Source organism: Cebidichthys violaceus, unplaced genomic scaffold (genome assembly GCF_023349555.1).
Source record: "Cebidichthys violaceus isolate CVI_PGR_0920_01 unplaced genomic scaffold, fCebVio1.0.p SCAF_3, whole genome shotgun sequence".
NCBI lineage: Eukaryota > Metazoa > Chordata > Actinopteri > Perciformes > Stichaeidae > Cebidichthys > Cebidichthys violaceus.
In genome coordinates, this window is record NW_027176483.1 from 21,915,596 (window position 1) to 21,928,789 (window position 13,194).

At 45.5% G+C, this 13,194-nt stretch overlaps 1 protein-coding gene across 3 annotated transcripts in view; it reads right to left on the reverse strand.

Annotated features, from left to right (window-relative positions):
- bcar1 (BCAR1 scaffold protein, Cas family member) overlaps nucleotides 1-13,194 on the reverse strand; it is a 66,716-nt gene that overhangs the window by 3,177 nt on the left and 50,345 nt on the right. For all 3 annotated transcript variants that reach the window (XM_068722889.1, XM_068722886.1, XM_068722887.1), the window contains 2 exons: nucleotides 3,077-3,226; nucleotides 46-141 (listed from right to left, as the gene is read on the reverse strand). In XM_068722889.1, coding sequence (XP_068578990.1) covers nucleotides 46-141; nucleotides 3,077-3,226 — 246 coding nt within the window. The remainder of the gene's footprint in view (nucleotides 1-45; nucleotides 142-3,076; nucleotides 3,227-13,194) is intronic.

Sequence of the window (13,194 nt, forward strand, 5' to 3'; positions counted from 1 at the left end):
ATATATATATATATATATATATATAGTATATTCAGACAGCCTTACCGTCTGCTGTGTGCTTTTGTCTGTGCTGGCTGGGGTGTCATATATATCCTGACCACTAGAGGGCCCCTTCACCACCATGGGAGGAGTGTCATACACCTGAACACCAGACAGAAATGACATGCTGTTACACACACACACACATGATACGGCCAGCAGTATATAACAAGAGTTCCTGATGATACAATTCATCAAACTAATGCGACCTGGTCCGCCGTAAAATAGATTAAAGAATTGAATTCCATTTATTTATTTTAAGTTCAAGGCAAGAGGCTTTTAAAATCTTCTTTAAACTGAATATGATCCTGCAGTGACTGCTTAACGTCACACTACTGTGTACTAGATGTGAAAGGACTGTTGGGACATTATTCTATTAGAAAGCAATCTGAAATAAAAAACAGTCAAGACAGACATAACCAGGCACACACACACACACACACACACACACACACACACACACACACACACACACACACACACACACACACGCACACACACACACACACACACAGTCATAAAACAAGGCTTGAAATGGTTGAATGCGTTAGATCTACTGCCTTTGTCTAGGGAGAGGAGAAGCAGCACAGAGGAAGAGGTAAAGAGGAGAGGAAGCAAGAGGGACAAGAAAGGAGGAAAAGAAGGGAACAAAGGTACGGGAAGAGGACGGAGAGAGAAAGACTAAATAAAGGAGAGGAGAAAGCAAGACGGGAGGAAAAGGGGACGGAGGGAGGAGGGGAGGAGGAAAAGGGAAACAGGAAGGGGGAAAGACGGGGGGAAAAAAAGGGCAATAAAAAGAAGAGAAGAGGAAGGAAGGGAAGATAGAAGAGAAGAGGAGGGGAGGGAAGATAGAAGAGAAGAGGAGGGGAGGGAAGATAGAAGAGAAGAGGAGGGGAGGGAAGATAGAAGAGAAGAGGAGGGGAGGGGAAGATAGAAGAGAAGAGGAGGGAAGAAACGTTTTTTTATGGAAAGAACGAAGGCAGGGAGGAGATGAGAGGAGGAAAAAGGAGGTGAAGAATAGGGCGAAGAGCAAGCCCAGGAATGTGAACCGGAGTGGTTTTGGTCACATGACCAGCTCTCTGTGACACAGGGAGCTTGTAGAGGAAGCGTCTCTCTATTAACACTTGCTCCCTCGGTCCTTCCGTCCTGCACTCTTCAGCCGCTACTCTGAGTCTCTCACACACACACACACACACACACACACACACACACACACACACACACACACACACACACACACACACACTGGGAGGACTTCCTGCCTCTGACCCCTGACCTCTGACCCACACACGTCATTATCGCCATATCTACAGAACATTTAAAAAACAATGCTATCAGTCAAATTCATCTTTGAATTTGTTTATTGTGCGTTTGTGTGTGTGTGTGTGTGTGTGTGTGTGTGTGATTACTTGTTACCACACAGCACACATGTCTGATGAAGTGTTGTGGTGCGTTCATTCTTCACCTTTCAGATTGCCCAAAAAAAGCGTCATCTGTTATTACAGCTACACATCTTCCTCCTCGTCATCTTGTTTCCCTGAGCTCCTCCTCTTCCTCCTCCTTCCTCCTACTTTCTCTTTAGTTGCTGTGGTTGGATGTGAGTGACCTTTCTCTTTTGGCTCGTCAGCATCAAGACTACGTACATTCTGTGAGTGTGTGAGTGTGTGTGTGTGTGACTGCACAAGTTCCTGCCTATTAGACACAAAACATTGTGAACAGTATGTGTGGAAGTACAACTACGCAGGAATAAACTGACCTGTGTGTGTAAACATATACATAACACACACACACACACACACACACACACACACACACACACACATCAATAACCTTCTCTACAGTGGAAAAATACAGCTTCTTCTTGTCGCCTCTGGACAGTCCAAGTATCTTGAATATCACACACACACACACACACACACACACACACACACACACACACACACAGTGGCATATCTAGCCCGCCTGTTGGTTATGAATGACCTTCACTAAAGACAGCTTAAATATTACATCACATGAATAAAATATGAATATTCAGCAGACAGAGAGGCTGCTCGGTGTGTGTGTGTGTCTGTGTTGTACAAGTCACTTTGATGGGTGAGAATGTGATGCTGTGATGTGATGAGTACATAGTACAACGACACAGGAGTACAGCCTGCTGCAGCTTGGACAATACTACTACAAAATAAAACAAGTTATATGTATTGTTTTTTATGATATGACACTTTCAAAACTAACTAAGTACTCTATATTGACAAACGTTACCCTACAGCGTCTAATTGACCCTTCGCTAAGTCCCGCCCTCAAATGCAGACTGGCCAATCACAGCAGTTATAGATCATATAACTGATATATATAATAATATATATTATATAATATTATAATATAATAATAGATCACAGTTATACATCATAGCGTTAGCGCCTCCATGCAGTCACCGTGACATCACACACCGGTTGGTGGACTGCCGTTTTGAAGCCTCTGTTTTGGCAATTTGGCCGAAGTCAACGTTCATGAAGTGACATCACACTGTGAAAGAGTTAAAGTTCTAAGACAAACCCACAGACCACTCTCAGACTGCCTTGGCAGCGACCTGTCAATCACAAGGTAGCCCCGCCCTAAAGCACACCCTGCTTTGTGGTCTGTTTTGTCAAAACTTGTAGCCACACCCGGCGAGCAAAAGGGACTCGTCCTGTTCAATTTGGGCTCTGCTTTTAATTTAAGCTTTACAGTGTATTACATTACAGTATGTAAGGACTGAGAATGCAACTTTGCACTCTGTATCTATTAACATTTAGGGTTTAAAAGTTACAAATTCAGAGAGACAAGATGTTTTTATTGCTGAAAATATTTCCATAGTGTGAAAGCAACATGAAACTCTCTCATTAGGTCTTTATATGGCACTGATAGATCATACAATAGATACCGAATCACATCCATCATGTCAGATGAATCTCACACACACACACACACACACACACACACACACACACACACACACACACACACACACACACACACACACACACAGCGGCCCCACCTGAGTGTTGTACTGCTGGCGGGCGGGCGGCACGTCGTAGATGTCGTGCTGGGTCGAAGGCTGGTGTCTGGGCGGGACGTCGTACTCGTCCTGGTCCGGTTTGACCGTGTCGTACACGTACACCTGTCCGACCCGAGTGGGGACCACCACCTGGACACAGAGAGCGGAGAGGTGAGAGTCAACAACAACAAAGACGTACTGTACAGTCACGCGACAAACATCGGTCTGAAGCTCGGAGGACGGACGTCAACCCTACCAGAGACGTCTACTGGCAGAAAGACAAAGATCAAACTCCCTTTTTGAGACTATGGCAGCCTGAAAGGGTCACAGTGCACATCCAGGTCAAGACGGTCTCTCTCGTCAGACTTTGGATTTACAAAACAAGACTTCTTCACCTCTCAATGAGAATTTAGTGCTTCATCACACTTAAATGAGCAGAGACTGAAGGCTGTTCGGTCTCACGGCCAATAAAAACAGACGTGGTGGGAACCGGGCCGCCCTATTGTGTGACTGTTTAAACTGTGTATTATATGGTTCGAGTGTAGAGTCAACCAGCCAGCCTGGGAAACCAAAGCAGCTGTGGTTTATAACAACACACACACACACACACACACACACACACACACACACACACACACACACACAAAACAAAAGTAGCTGTCACAACTAGTATCCCATCATCATCATCATCCTCTCTTCCCGTCCTGGTTCAACTATAACCAACTGCAAGACCAACAGCTAAAGTGTAACCAGACTTGTTCAGCATGCTAACTGTATCTTATTGGTTAACATGCTAACTGTATCTTATTGGTTAACATGCTAACTGTATCTTATTGGTTAACATGCTAACTGTATCTTATTGGTTAACATGCTAACTGTATCTTATTGGTTAACATGCTAACTGTATCTCATTGGTTAACATGCTAACTGTATCTCATTGGTTAACATGCTAACTGTATCTCATTGGTTAACATGCTAACTGTATCTTATTGGTTAACATGCTAACTGTATCTTATTGGTTAACATGCTAACTGTATCTTATTGGTTAACATGCTAACTGTATCTTATTGGTTAACATGCTAACTGTATCTTATTGGTTAACATGCTAACTGTATCACATTGGTTAACATGCTAACTGTATCTCATTGGTTAACATGCTAACTGTATCTTATTGGTTAACATGCTAACTGTATCTTATTGGTTAACATGCTAACTGTATCTTATTGGTTAGCATGCTAACGGTATCTTATTGGTTAGCATTATTCCTGTATCTTATTGGTCAGCATGCTAACTGTATGTTATTGGTCAGCATGCTAACTGTATGTTATTGGTCAGCATGCTAACTGTATCTTATTGGTCAGCATGCTAACTGTATCTTATTGGTTAGCATTATTCTTGTATCTTATTGGTCAGCATGCTAACTGTATGTTATTGGTCAGCATGCTAACTGTATGTTATTGGTCAGCATGCTAACTGTATCTTATTGGTTAGCATGCTAACTGTATCTTATTGGACAGCATGCTAACTGTATGTTATTGGTCAGCATGCTAACTGTATCTTATTGGTCAGCATGCTAACTGTATCTTATTGGTCAGCATGCTAACTGTATCTTATTGGTCAGCATGCTAACTGTATCTTATTGGACAGCATGCTAACTGTATCTTATTGGTCAGCATGCTAACTGTATCTTATTGGTCAGCATGCTAACTGTATCTTATTGGTTAGCATGCTAATCGCAGCGTTACATACAGAATGACTCAGTCCGTCACTAGTCCCTGCACTATAAACACAACTCAATAGTGAATGTGCAAGTGAAATACATTTTTACACTGAGAACTCTGAAAGTAAATACCGTGTACTCGTAGCAAAACAGGAGTAATCGCAGACACAATTCAATACAAAATGCTAACGCTAACGGATCCTACCCTACAGCTGCATAGGGTCAAATATTTAACCAATATGTGTATCACCATGAATCATTACTTACATTAAGACATGTTTTTCTGAAATGTTCTGTTCAATTATGCAAATGAGGCATTCTTTTATATAGATAGAATATAAGACAGCTTGGTGTATGTAAGAGCTACTGAAGTGGAGATGTATGGATCAGAGAACAAAGTCATTCAGAGAACACGTCCAGTTAGACGTAGCTCCTCATGCTAGTCTTTGTGGTCAGCTACCGTTGGCTAACCGTGTCCATATCTGACCCGCGCTCAGAGAGATGAATCTAATCTTCTTATCTGACTCTGGATGAAGACAACAAGATTATTTTCCTGCAAATTGGATTCACGTCTCGTCAGAAAAACTCAACCAAAACCTGCAGTGTGGTATGAATTCAGAGGCATGTGGCGCTGGTTCATGCTATATACTATACCCCCCCCCCAAAAAAAGAAGTAAACTTCATCATCAGACGCTACATAAATCCTCATATATCACCGTACTCCATTATCATCTAAATGTTTCACTCCACATGCTCATTGTCGGTATCAGACCTAACGCCCCGCATCGCTCGGTCTGTGTTTGTGAGTGTAATCAGTGTTTAATCACTCTCCGCTCCAGCCTTGATTAACGGAAGCTCTCTGATAATATTTGCTCAGCTCCCCAGCTGTCGGAGGTACGCCGCGCGCGAGACAGACGGAGACGGACGATAAAAGCATCCATTTGACAAACCTGTCTGCACTAATCTGTCCTCTGCCTCCTCTCTCCCTCCCACCAGCGAACAACACATCCTCTCTGGTCTCTCTGACGCAGGGAGCGGGAATCACCACCGTTTTATTAAAAATTAAGAAACTTCATTTAGCTTTTTCTCGTTTAATTCTCAGTCGTATACGCGCTCGTGTAAACACCCCTTCACTCATCGAGAGAAAGCTTTCAACAGTATTGACGACACCTGGCTAAATGCCAGATGTGACCTGCACGCACGCGCACACGCACACACACACACACACACACACACACACACACATGCACGCACGTCATCCCCAGCAGATTGATAACCTGTGTTATTGATCACCTGTCTGTGTGCACCCTAAGGGGTGAACACACACTTGCACGCTGACGGTAAGTGATCTGTGTGTGTGTGTGTGTGTGTGTGTGTGTGTGTGTGTGTGTGTGTGTGTGTGACGGTCACCACCGTTAACCAATGACATCATTTAACAGCAGTGCGTCCCGTGCGCATCACAACGGGCTTCTCTGCTTTAACTAGACTCAGTATCTCATCTCCATCATCAGTGAACGGAGAAATGAAAAAGGTCATTTCTGTTCTATCCATGATTTGAGGCGTGGCACACTTCAACACGTGGAGCAGCGCATTTGACCAATAGCAAAGCAGGAAGAGCGGGTCTGTTAAACCCGTCTAAAAGTGATCTGATGCAGGATTCAGACAACAGGAGCTCTCCCAGGACTCTCTTCCCTGGTCTACTTGAACACTACTCCACGCTGATCCTTGCCACCCATCCACAATTTTTGATGCTTAAGCTCTGACAGGCTCGACACACAGAGCCCCCCCCCCCCGCAGGAAGGGATGACAGCCAGCACACAGCTGCATCGAGTCCCCCGTACATCCCGTGTGTCATCGCAGAGCTCCGTCCCCGAGGACGGCTGTATACTTTCAGATTTACTGACCTACATACCCGGCGAAGAACATTCTCCGCGTCGTGTTCTCAGAATACATCAGTGGCCTGGTAAAGAGCTGCAGCTCGTCTGACCCGCCAACAACAAGAATGGGAGGATTCCTTCGCCGCGCGTGGCGGCCGACGCTCACGCTTTTGTTTTGCGCTGGTGCGATCGCGTCGAGCAGAAGTCATTGTTCAGCGGATGACCTTTGCTCCGAGCGATGTTCCCAGCAGCAGAGCTCTCTTCCTCTCCGTCTCCTTCTCTTGCTTCAAGCCCAAGAGAGAGAGAGAGAGAGAGAGAGAGAGAACAAGAAGAAGGACAGATGACGGTAAACCAGGGCGTGGGCGTCCTTCTACAAGCAAAACGCAGGATGAAATATGTCCTATCTGCTGGTAAATACAGCACATTCTCAAAACGGAGCTCCGTCTTCCGGCTTCAAAATGACCGCTGTAGCCACACGGAGAAAAAAGGACGTTCCATACATGCAGCTGCAGCGCAGAAAATACATCTTTACCGCGCAGATGTGAAGTTGAAAGAGAAGATGGGGTAAAAATAGAGAGAGGCTAATTACAGTAGGAGGGTTGGGTGGTTTGTCTCAACTGGGGGGACATGGCTGCTGCAGAACCTGGTCTACACTGGGCTTTGAGATTTTGGGTTTATTTTGCTTCTATAGAACGTTCTCTTTCAGAACGAGTGGAAGGGAAACATCTAAAATACACATTTACATGTTGGTGTTACCACTGTGTGGACATGCGTCTGTAGACTTCTGCTAAACTTACCAAGAGTAAGTTTAGTAAGTTTAACACACACACACACACACACACACACACACACACACACACACACACACACACAGATAAAATCTATGCATACAAATGTATACATTACAGTATGTACAAATATCCACAGTATGGGAAATATTCTGCCATATGCACGTAGGAAGTACTTATATACACATATATACACTACTGTATCATGCATTCAATGTATAATGTAATGCAATGCAAGTTTAAATTGCAGCGGTGATTGTCCCGCGTTCCGTTTAGCAACGATGTCTCTCGTTAGGAATCCAGCGCACGCTTTCTTTAACATACTACTGCAGGAAGGCGAGGAGACACTTTACAGGTGAGCTGTTGATTGCTGCTATGGTAACGTGTCATTCACACCCTGACGTCGGGGATCGAACCGCTCCACCGCCGCCTCGGTCCTTCTCGCTGTGACGACGAGTCAAAAGAGACGAAGGAGTCAAAGGAGACAATAGAAAGTGAAGCGTGAAGGAGAGAGGGCTGCAGCCACAGCCTGCGAATACCATGACAGCTATGTGGAGCATGTGGCATCAGACACACACACACACACACACACACACACACACACACACACACACACACACGCGAGGCACAGAGAGTCAGTGCAGGGGTCTTAACAGATTAGTACAGCGGAGGAGGGGGGGGGGGGGGGGCATGTCTACAAGAGAGAACCAACACACTCTGGATTCCGACGCCACATGGTGTGACCGGCGTGTGTTCGGTCCAGACGGGCTGTCTGGCTGCCTCACCTCAAGCGTCCAGGTCTCCGGTGATGAACACTGATATCCTGTGTACCTCATTACCTCAGGCACTGTTTTAGGGAGCGTCGGGTAGACGTATACTGCGTTTGAGTGACTCGTCACCTCGTTGGTGTGTGTGTGTGTGTGTGTGTGTGTGTGTTGGTCATTTGCAGCAGTTTGTTGTGACGGTGGGGAACCAGCGTTCCTCTGCGGTACTGCAGGTTCTGTGTCGGTACCGTCTTTAGTCTTAACGGAGAGTTTCACATGGACACGTCGTGGTGTAGGCGTCGCTTCTCATTCGCACAGAAATAACAAACAAATGGACGAAGCAATGAGACGGGATGAGCCCAACAAAGATGACTTCAGTTGTGTGTGTGTGTGTGTGTGTCTGCAGATATGTGTGTGTGTGTGTCTACAGACATGTGTGTGTGTGTGTGTGTGTGTCTACACACATGTGTGTGTGTGTCTACATACATGTGTGTGTGTGTGTGTGTGTGTGTGTGTGTGTGTGTGTGTGTGTGTGTCTACAGACATGTGTGGGAGTGTGTGTCTACATACATGTGTGTGTGTGTCTACAGATATGTGTGTGTGTGTGTGTGTGTGTGTGTGTCTACAGACATGTGTGGGAGTGTGTGTCTACACACATGTGTGTGTGTGTCTACATACATGTGTGTGTGTGTGTGTGTGTGTGTGTGTGTGTGTGTGTCTACAGACATGTGTGGGAGTGTGTGTCTACATACATGTGTGTGTGTGTCTACAGATATGTGTGTGTGTGTGTGTGTGTGTGTGTGTGTGTGTGTGTGTCTACAGACATGTGTGGGAGTGTGCCAGACAGCCGCGTTGACTTCATTAGTCTCCAGTTAATCTCTCAGCATGTGGTGCAGAACGCAGGCTCGCTAACTGAAAGCACACACACACACACACACACACACACACACACACACACACACACACACACACACACACACACACTATTTATCTAACAAATTCCACTTTGACTTGCATTAAAATATTCATCGCCTTGTTTAGATTATTCATATTTGTGTCTCAGCAGGCTTCATGAACGTGTTCTGTAATGCGGCGCATTGAAAATGTCATTTTCTTTTCATATGTGGAATAAACAGCTGCTGCTTTGGAAGAGATCTGTCAATGTTCTACACTATAAGCTATATATAAGCTTATATATAACTATAACATTTACTTTATCATTTTATAGCCAGAGTTTAAGATAAGGAACCTATTTTAATTTTAAATCAATAGAACCTTCTAAGATCACTGGAATGAATGTGTTACCTTAATCACCAAGTCTTATCAGGTTAATAATAGACAAAACACTGTGAAAGTGCCAATTTGTTTCAGTAATCACACTGATGCTCTTCAGCTGTTCTTGAGTGTGTGTGTGTGTGTGTGTGTGTGTGTGTGTGTGTTAAGCTGGGAGACACGTGGCTGCTGACACACCCCTACTAGCACATCAATGCCCTCGATGACAGCTGACACTACTGCTTGACCTCACACACACACACACACACACACACACACACACACACACACACACATTGGTGCTTGTGGACACATTTCGGATGAGGAACCAATATTCCGTGTTTCCAGCCCTACTTCTCTTTGGCCTCCTTTATAACTCACATGAATAAAATTCTTCACTTTATTTTATTTATTTATTGGGTTTTTCTGACCACATGTATCAGAGACATACTTACTACCCTGATGAAGACCATGAGGTGGAGTCAAACTACGTCTCCCAATGTCAACAGTGCACTCTGTCAACTCGGGCACACAAATTATTAGAGGTAGGGATTGACGTCGGGATGTAACGAGAATTTAAACAAATACAATAAATGGCCGACCTTAGCTTTAACTGCAGCGTGTGAAGTTATTAATCCATCAAAAACAAATCCATTCTCTCTCTCCATCGTCCTGTCTCTCGCTTTCATCGCTCTTCAATTACTGCGTCATCTGGGCGGATGAGTGTGCAAGTGGGCGAAAGAGACAGAGAGACAGAGAGAGTGAGAGAGTGAGACAGAGAGAGTGAGAGACAGAGAGAGTGAGACAGACAGAGAGAGAGTGAGACAGAGAGAGTGAGAGACAGAGAGAGAGTGAGACAGAGAGAGAGTGAGACAGAGAGAGTGAGAGACAGAGAGAGACAGAGAGAGTGAGAGACAGAGAGAGTGAGAGAAACAGAGAGAGAGTGAGACAGAGAGAGACAGAGAGAGTGAGAGAAACAGAGAGAGAGAGTGAGTGAGTGAGAGTGAGAGACAGAGAGAGTGAGAGACAGAGAGAGTGAGAGACAGAGAGAGTGAGAGAGACAGAGAGAGACAGAGAGAGAGAGAGAGAGAGTGAGTGAGAGAGTGAGAGACAGAGAGAGTGAGAGAGTGAGACAGAGAGAGTGAGACACAGAGAGAGAGAGTGAGAGAGACAGAGAGAGAGTGAGAGAGACAGAGAGAGAGTGAGAGAGACAGAGAGAGAGTGAGTGAGAGAGAGAGAGAGAGTGGAGCCGTCCCTCAGCAGGTGGCCCTTATCTCTTAATGACTAACCGGTGGGAGTGGAGTGTGTGCTGCTTTAGTTGTGTGTGTTTGTATGGGGGGGGGGTAAGTGAGCATAAGAGCAGCTTATTACAATGAAGGGCATCGGTAAGGTAAACACATAAAGCATGTGACGCACACACACAGTTTGTTCTGGCTCTGACGACAGAAGGTCCACTGAAGTCTCTGCTCGACCTCGATGGAAAGCTTCAAGTGAAACCTCTCAAACGTCTCCACACAGACATGAACGGAGCCTTAAAGGCCGATTCCAAGATGGACATTTGAGGGTTATAAAGAGTTGTGACCCTCAGACATCTGTAGAGTCACCTCACACTTCAGCTGGGACGCTTGGAAACATTTAGTCCGATTTAAATTTAATCGTTTTAACTGGGTTCCTTTGGGCGGTGTGTAGAGACGGACGCACAGCTTTTTTTTTCCAAATTCTAAAAGGGTTTATCCTCCGGGGAGCGTGATCTCAGGACAGAGTGCGGGACTCCGGTGGGACCAGAGGAGGCGGAGTCTGCGTTTAAAATCAATGATTCCTGATGAAGCGGTCAAAGACGTCGGCCATATTTGGTATCGGAGAAATGCTTTTATTGCTGCTGTTTAAATGCTAATTTAAACAAAGCACTACAGGAATGACCCTCTGTGTTTGTTGCATTATGACCATAAACTACCCTTGAATAATAATAATAATGGTTTATTAATATAGCACTTGTCGTACTGCAGTTTGTGTCACTCAAAGATGGATCCCAGATCAGAGGTTTAGGGCCCCAGCTCCCTGCCAGCCCTTGGTACTTGATTGGGTGTCGGTGCTGCTGTTTTATAAAGATTGTTCAACACAAGAGAACACAGTAACCAGACAGCCGTTAGATGAAGAGCTGCAGACAACAAGCTCCGCCTCCGATGCATCGTCAGAGTGAACGACAACGTTCCCCACGCCCCGCCGGTCCCTTCGGTCCCTTCGGTCCCTTCGGTCCGCGTTGCGAGATCAAGTTGCGGTCGCTCGCTGCGTGCCTCAGCATGTACGTCCCTTACTGCTAGAAGACAACCAGGGTCTCTGCCCACGTTCATGTATATATATATATATATATATATAGATGTTCTACAGAACCTTGTCCGACAGACCTTCAGCGGTCCACGGTGCTGCCGGAGAGAAAGGTCTGTCATGATGACCTCCTGCTGAATTCATGAGGGAGCGTTTCACTGACTGCACATTCATTTATTATGACGCAGTTTAGAGACGGACAAGTTCACGTGTTAAGGAACAGGGGAGCAGCTGGGCCCGACATCACACACACACACACACACACACACACACACACACACACACACACACACACACACACACACACACACACACACATATAACACTCCGGCTCACAGCGGTGCTTATGCATTATGGCTCAATGCACCACAGCAAGCCTGGAGGGGCTTCCCCCTGAGTACACACACACACACACACACACACACACACACACACACACACACACACACACACACACACACACAGCCTGTCACCTGCTGGCGCAGTAAAGTGCTTACTCACCCAACCACAAGATCAGAGCTGAATTATTAACAATCTTATTATTTCACTGGTCCTCCTCCTCACACATACACACACACACACACACACACACACACACACACACACACACACACACAGCCTACTGTCAGCTCTTTCCCCTCCGTTTGTCATCCTCTCTCTGTATTCCTCTCTGTCAGGTGGAACGGTTGTTTCGCTGTGAGGCGGAGCGTGAACACTTAAATCCGTTAAGGTAAACGCCGCCATGGGATTCCAGCATTCCATTCTGTAGTTTCTTTTTCTTCCTCATCACCACTGAGGATGATGTAATAATCTCACCAGATGTCCTCATATTATCCGGTCTCAGTCACGCCAAGCATGTGGGCAAACAGGCATCAAACAAGAGCACTGAAGGTCCAGGAACTCTTTCTGCCGTCGGTCACTACATCCTGACACAAGTATGTGAGACACATGGTGGGAAACATTCGGGTTCCTCGTCCTCCTTTTAGTGCCGCTGACGGTACTTACAAGAGTCCACCACGCCCCGAAGAAAGAACCCAATTCATATTTATCAGCGCCGCCTAGTGTGACAGTGTGCTTGATTGACAGCTGCGTTAGAGACTCCTCGTCTCTGATTGGTTAGTTGTTCTTTGGGCGCGGTGGAGGAACCTGAGAGGACTTTTAGTGTTGACAGATTGTCCGTCCCGTGTACTTGTGTCAGGATATAGAGACAGCTCCAGCAAATGTGACAAAAAAATATTTTTAGCGGAATTATCTGGTGATGTAACTGATGACAGGAGACGAAGTAGGCGGAGCATCAGAAACCCAATAAACTTATCACACAAAGAACAACCTTGAGTTTTGGATTTCACAAAAAAAATAGACGCGCATACAC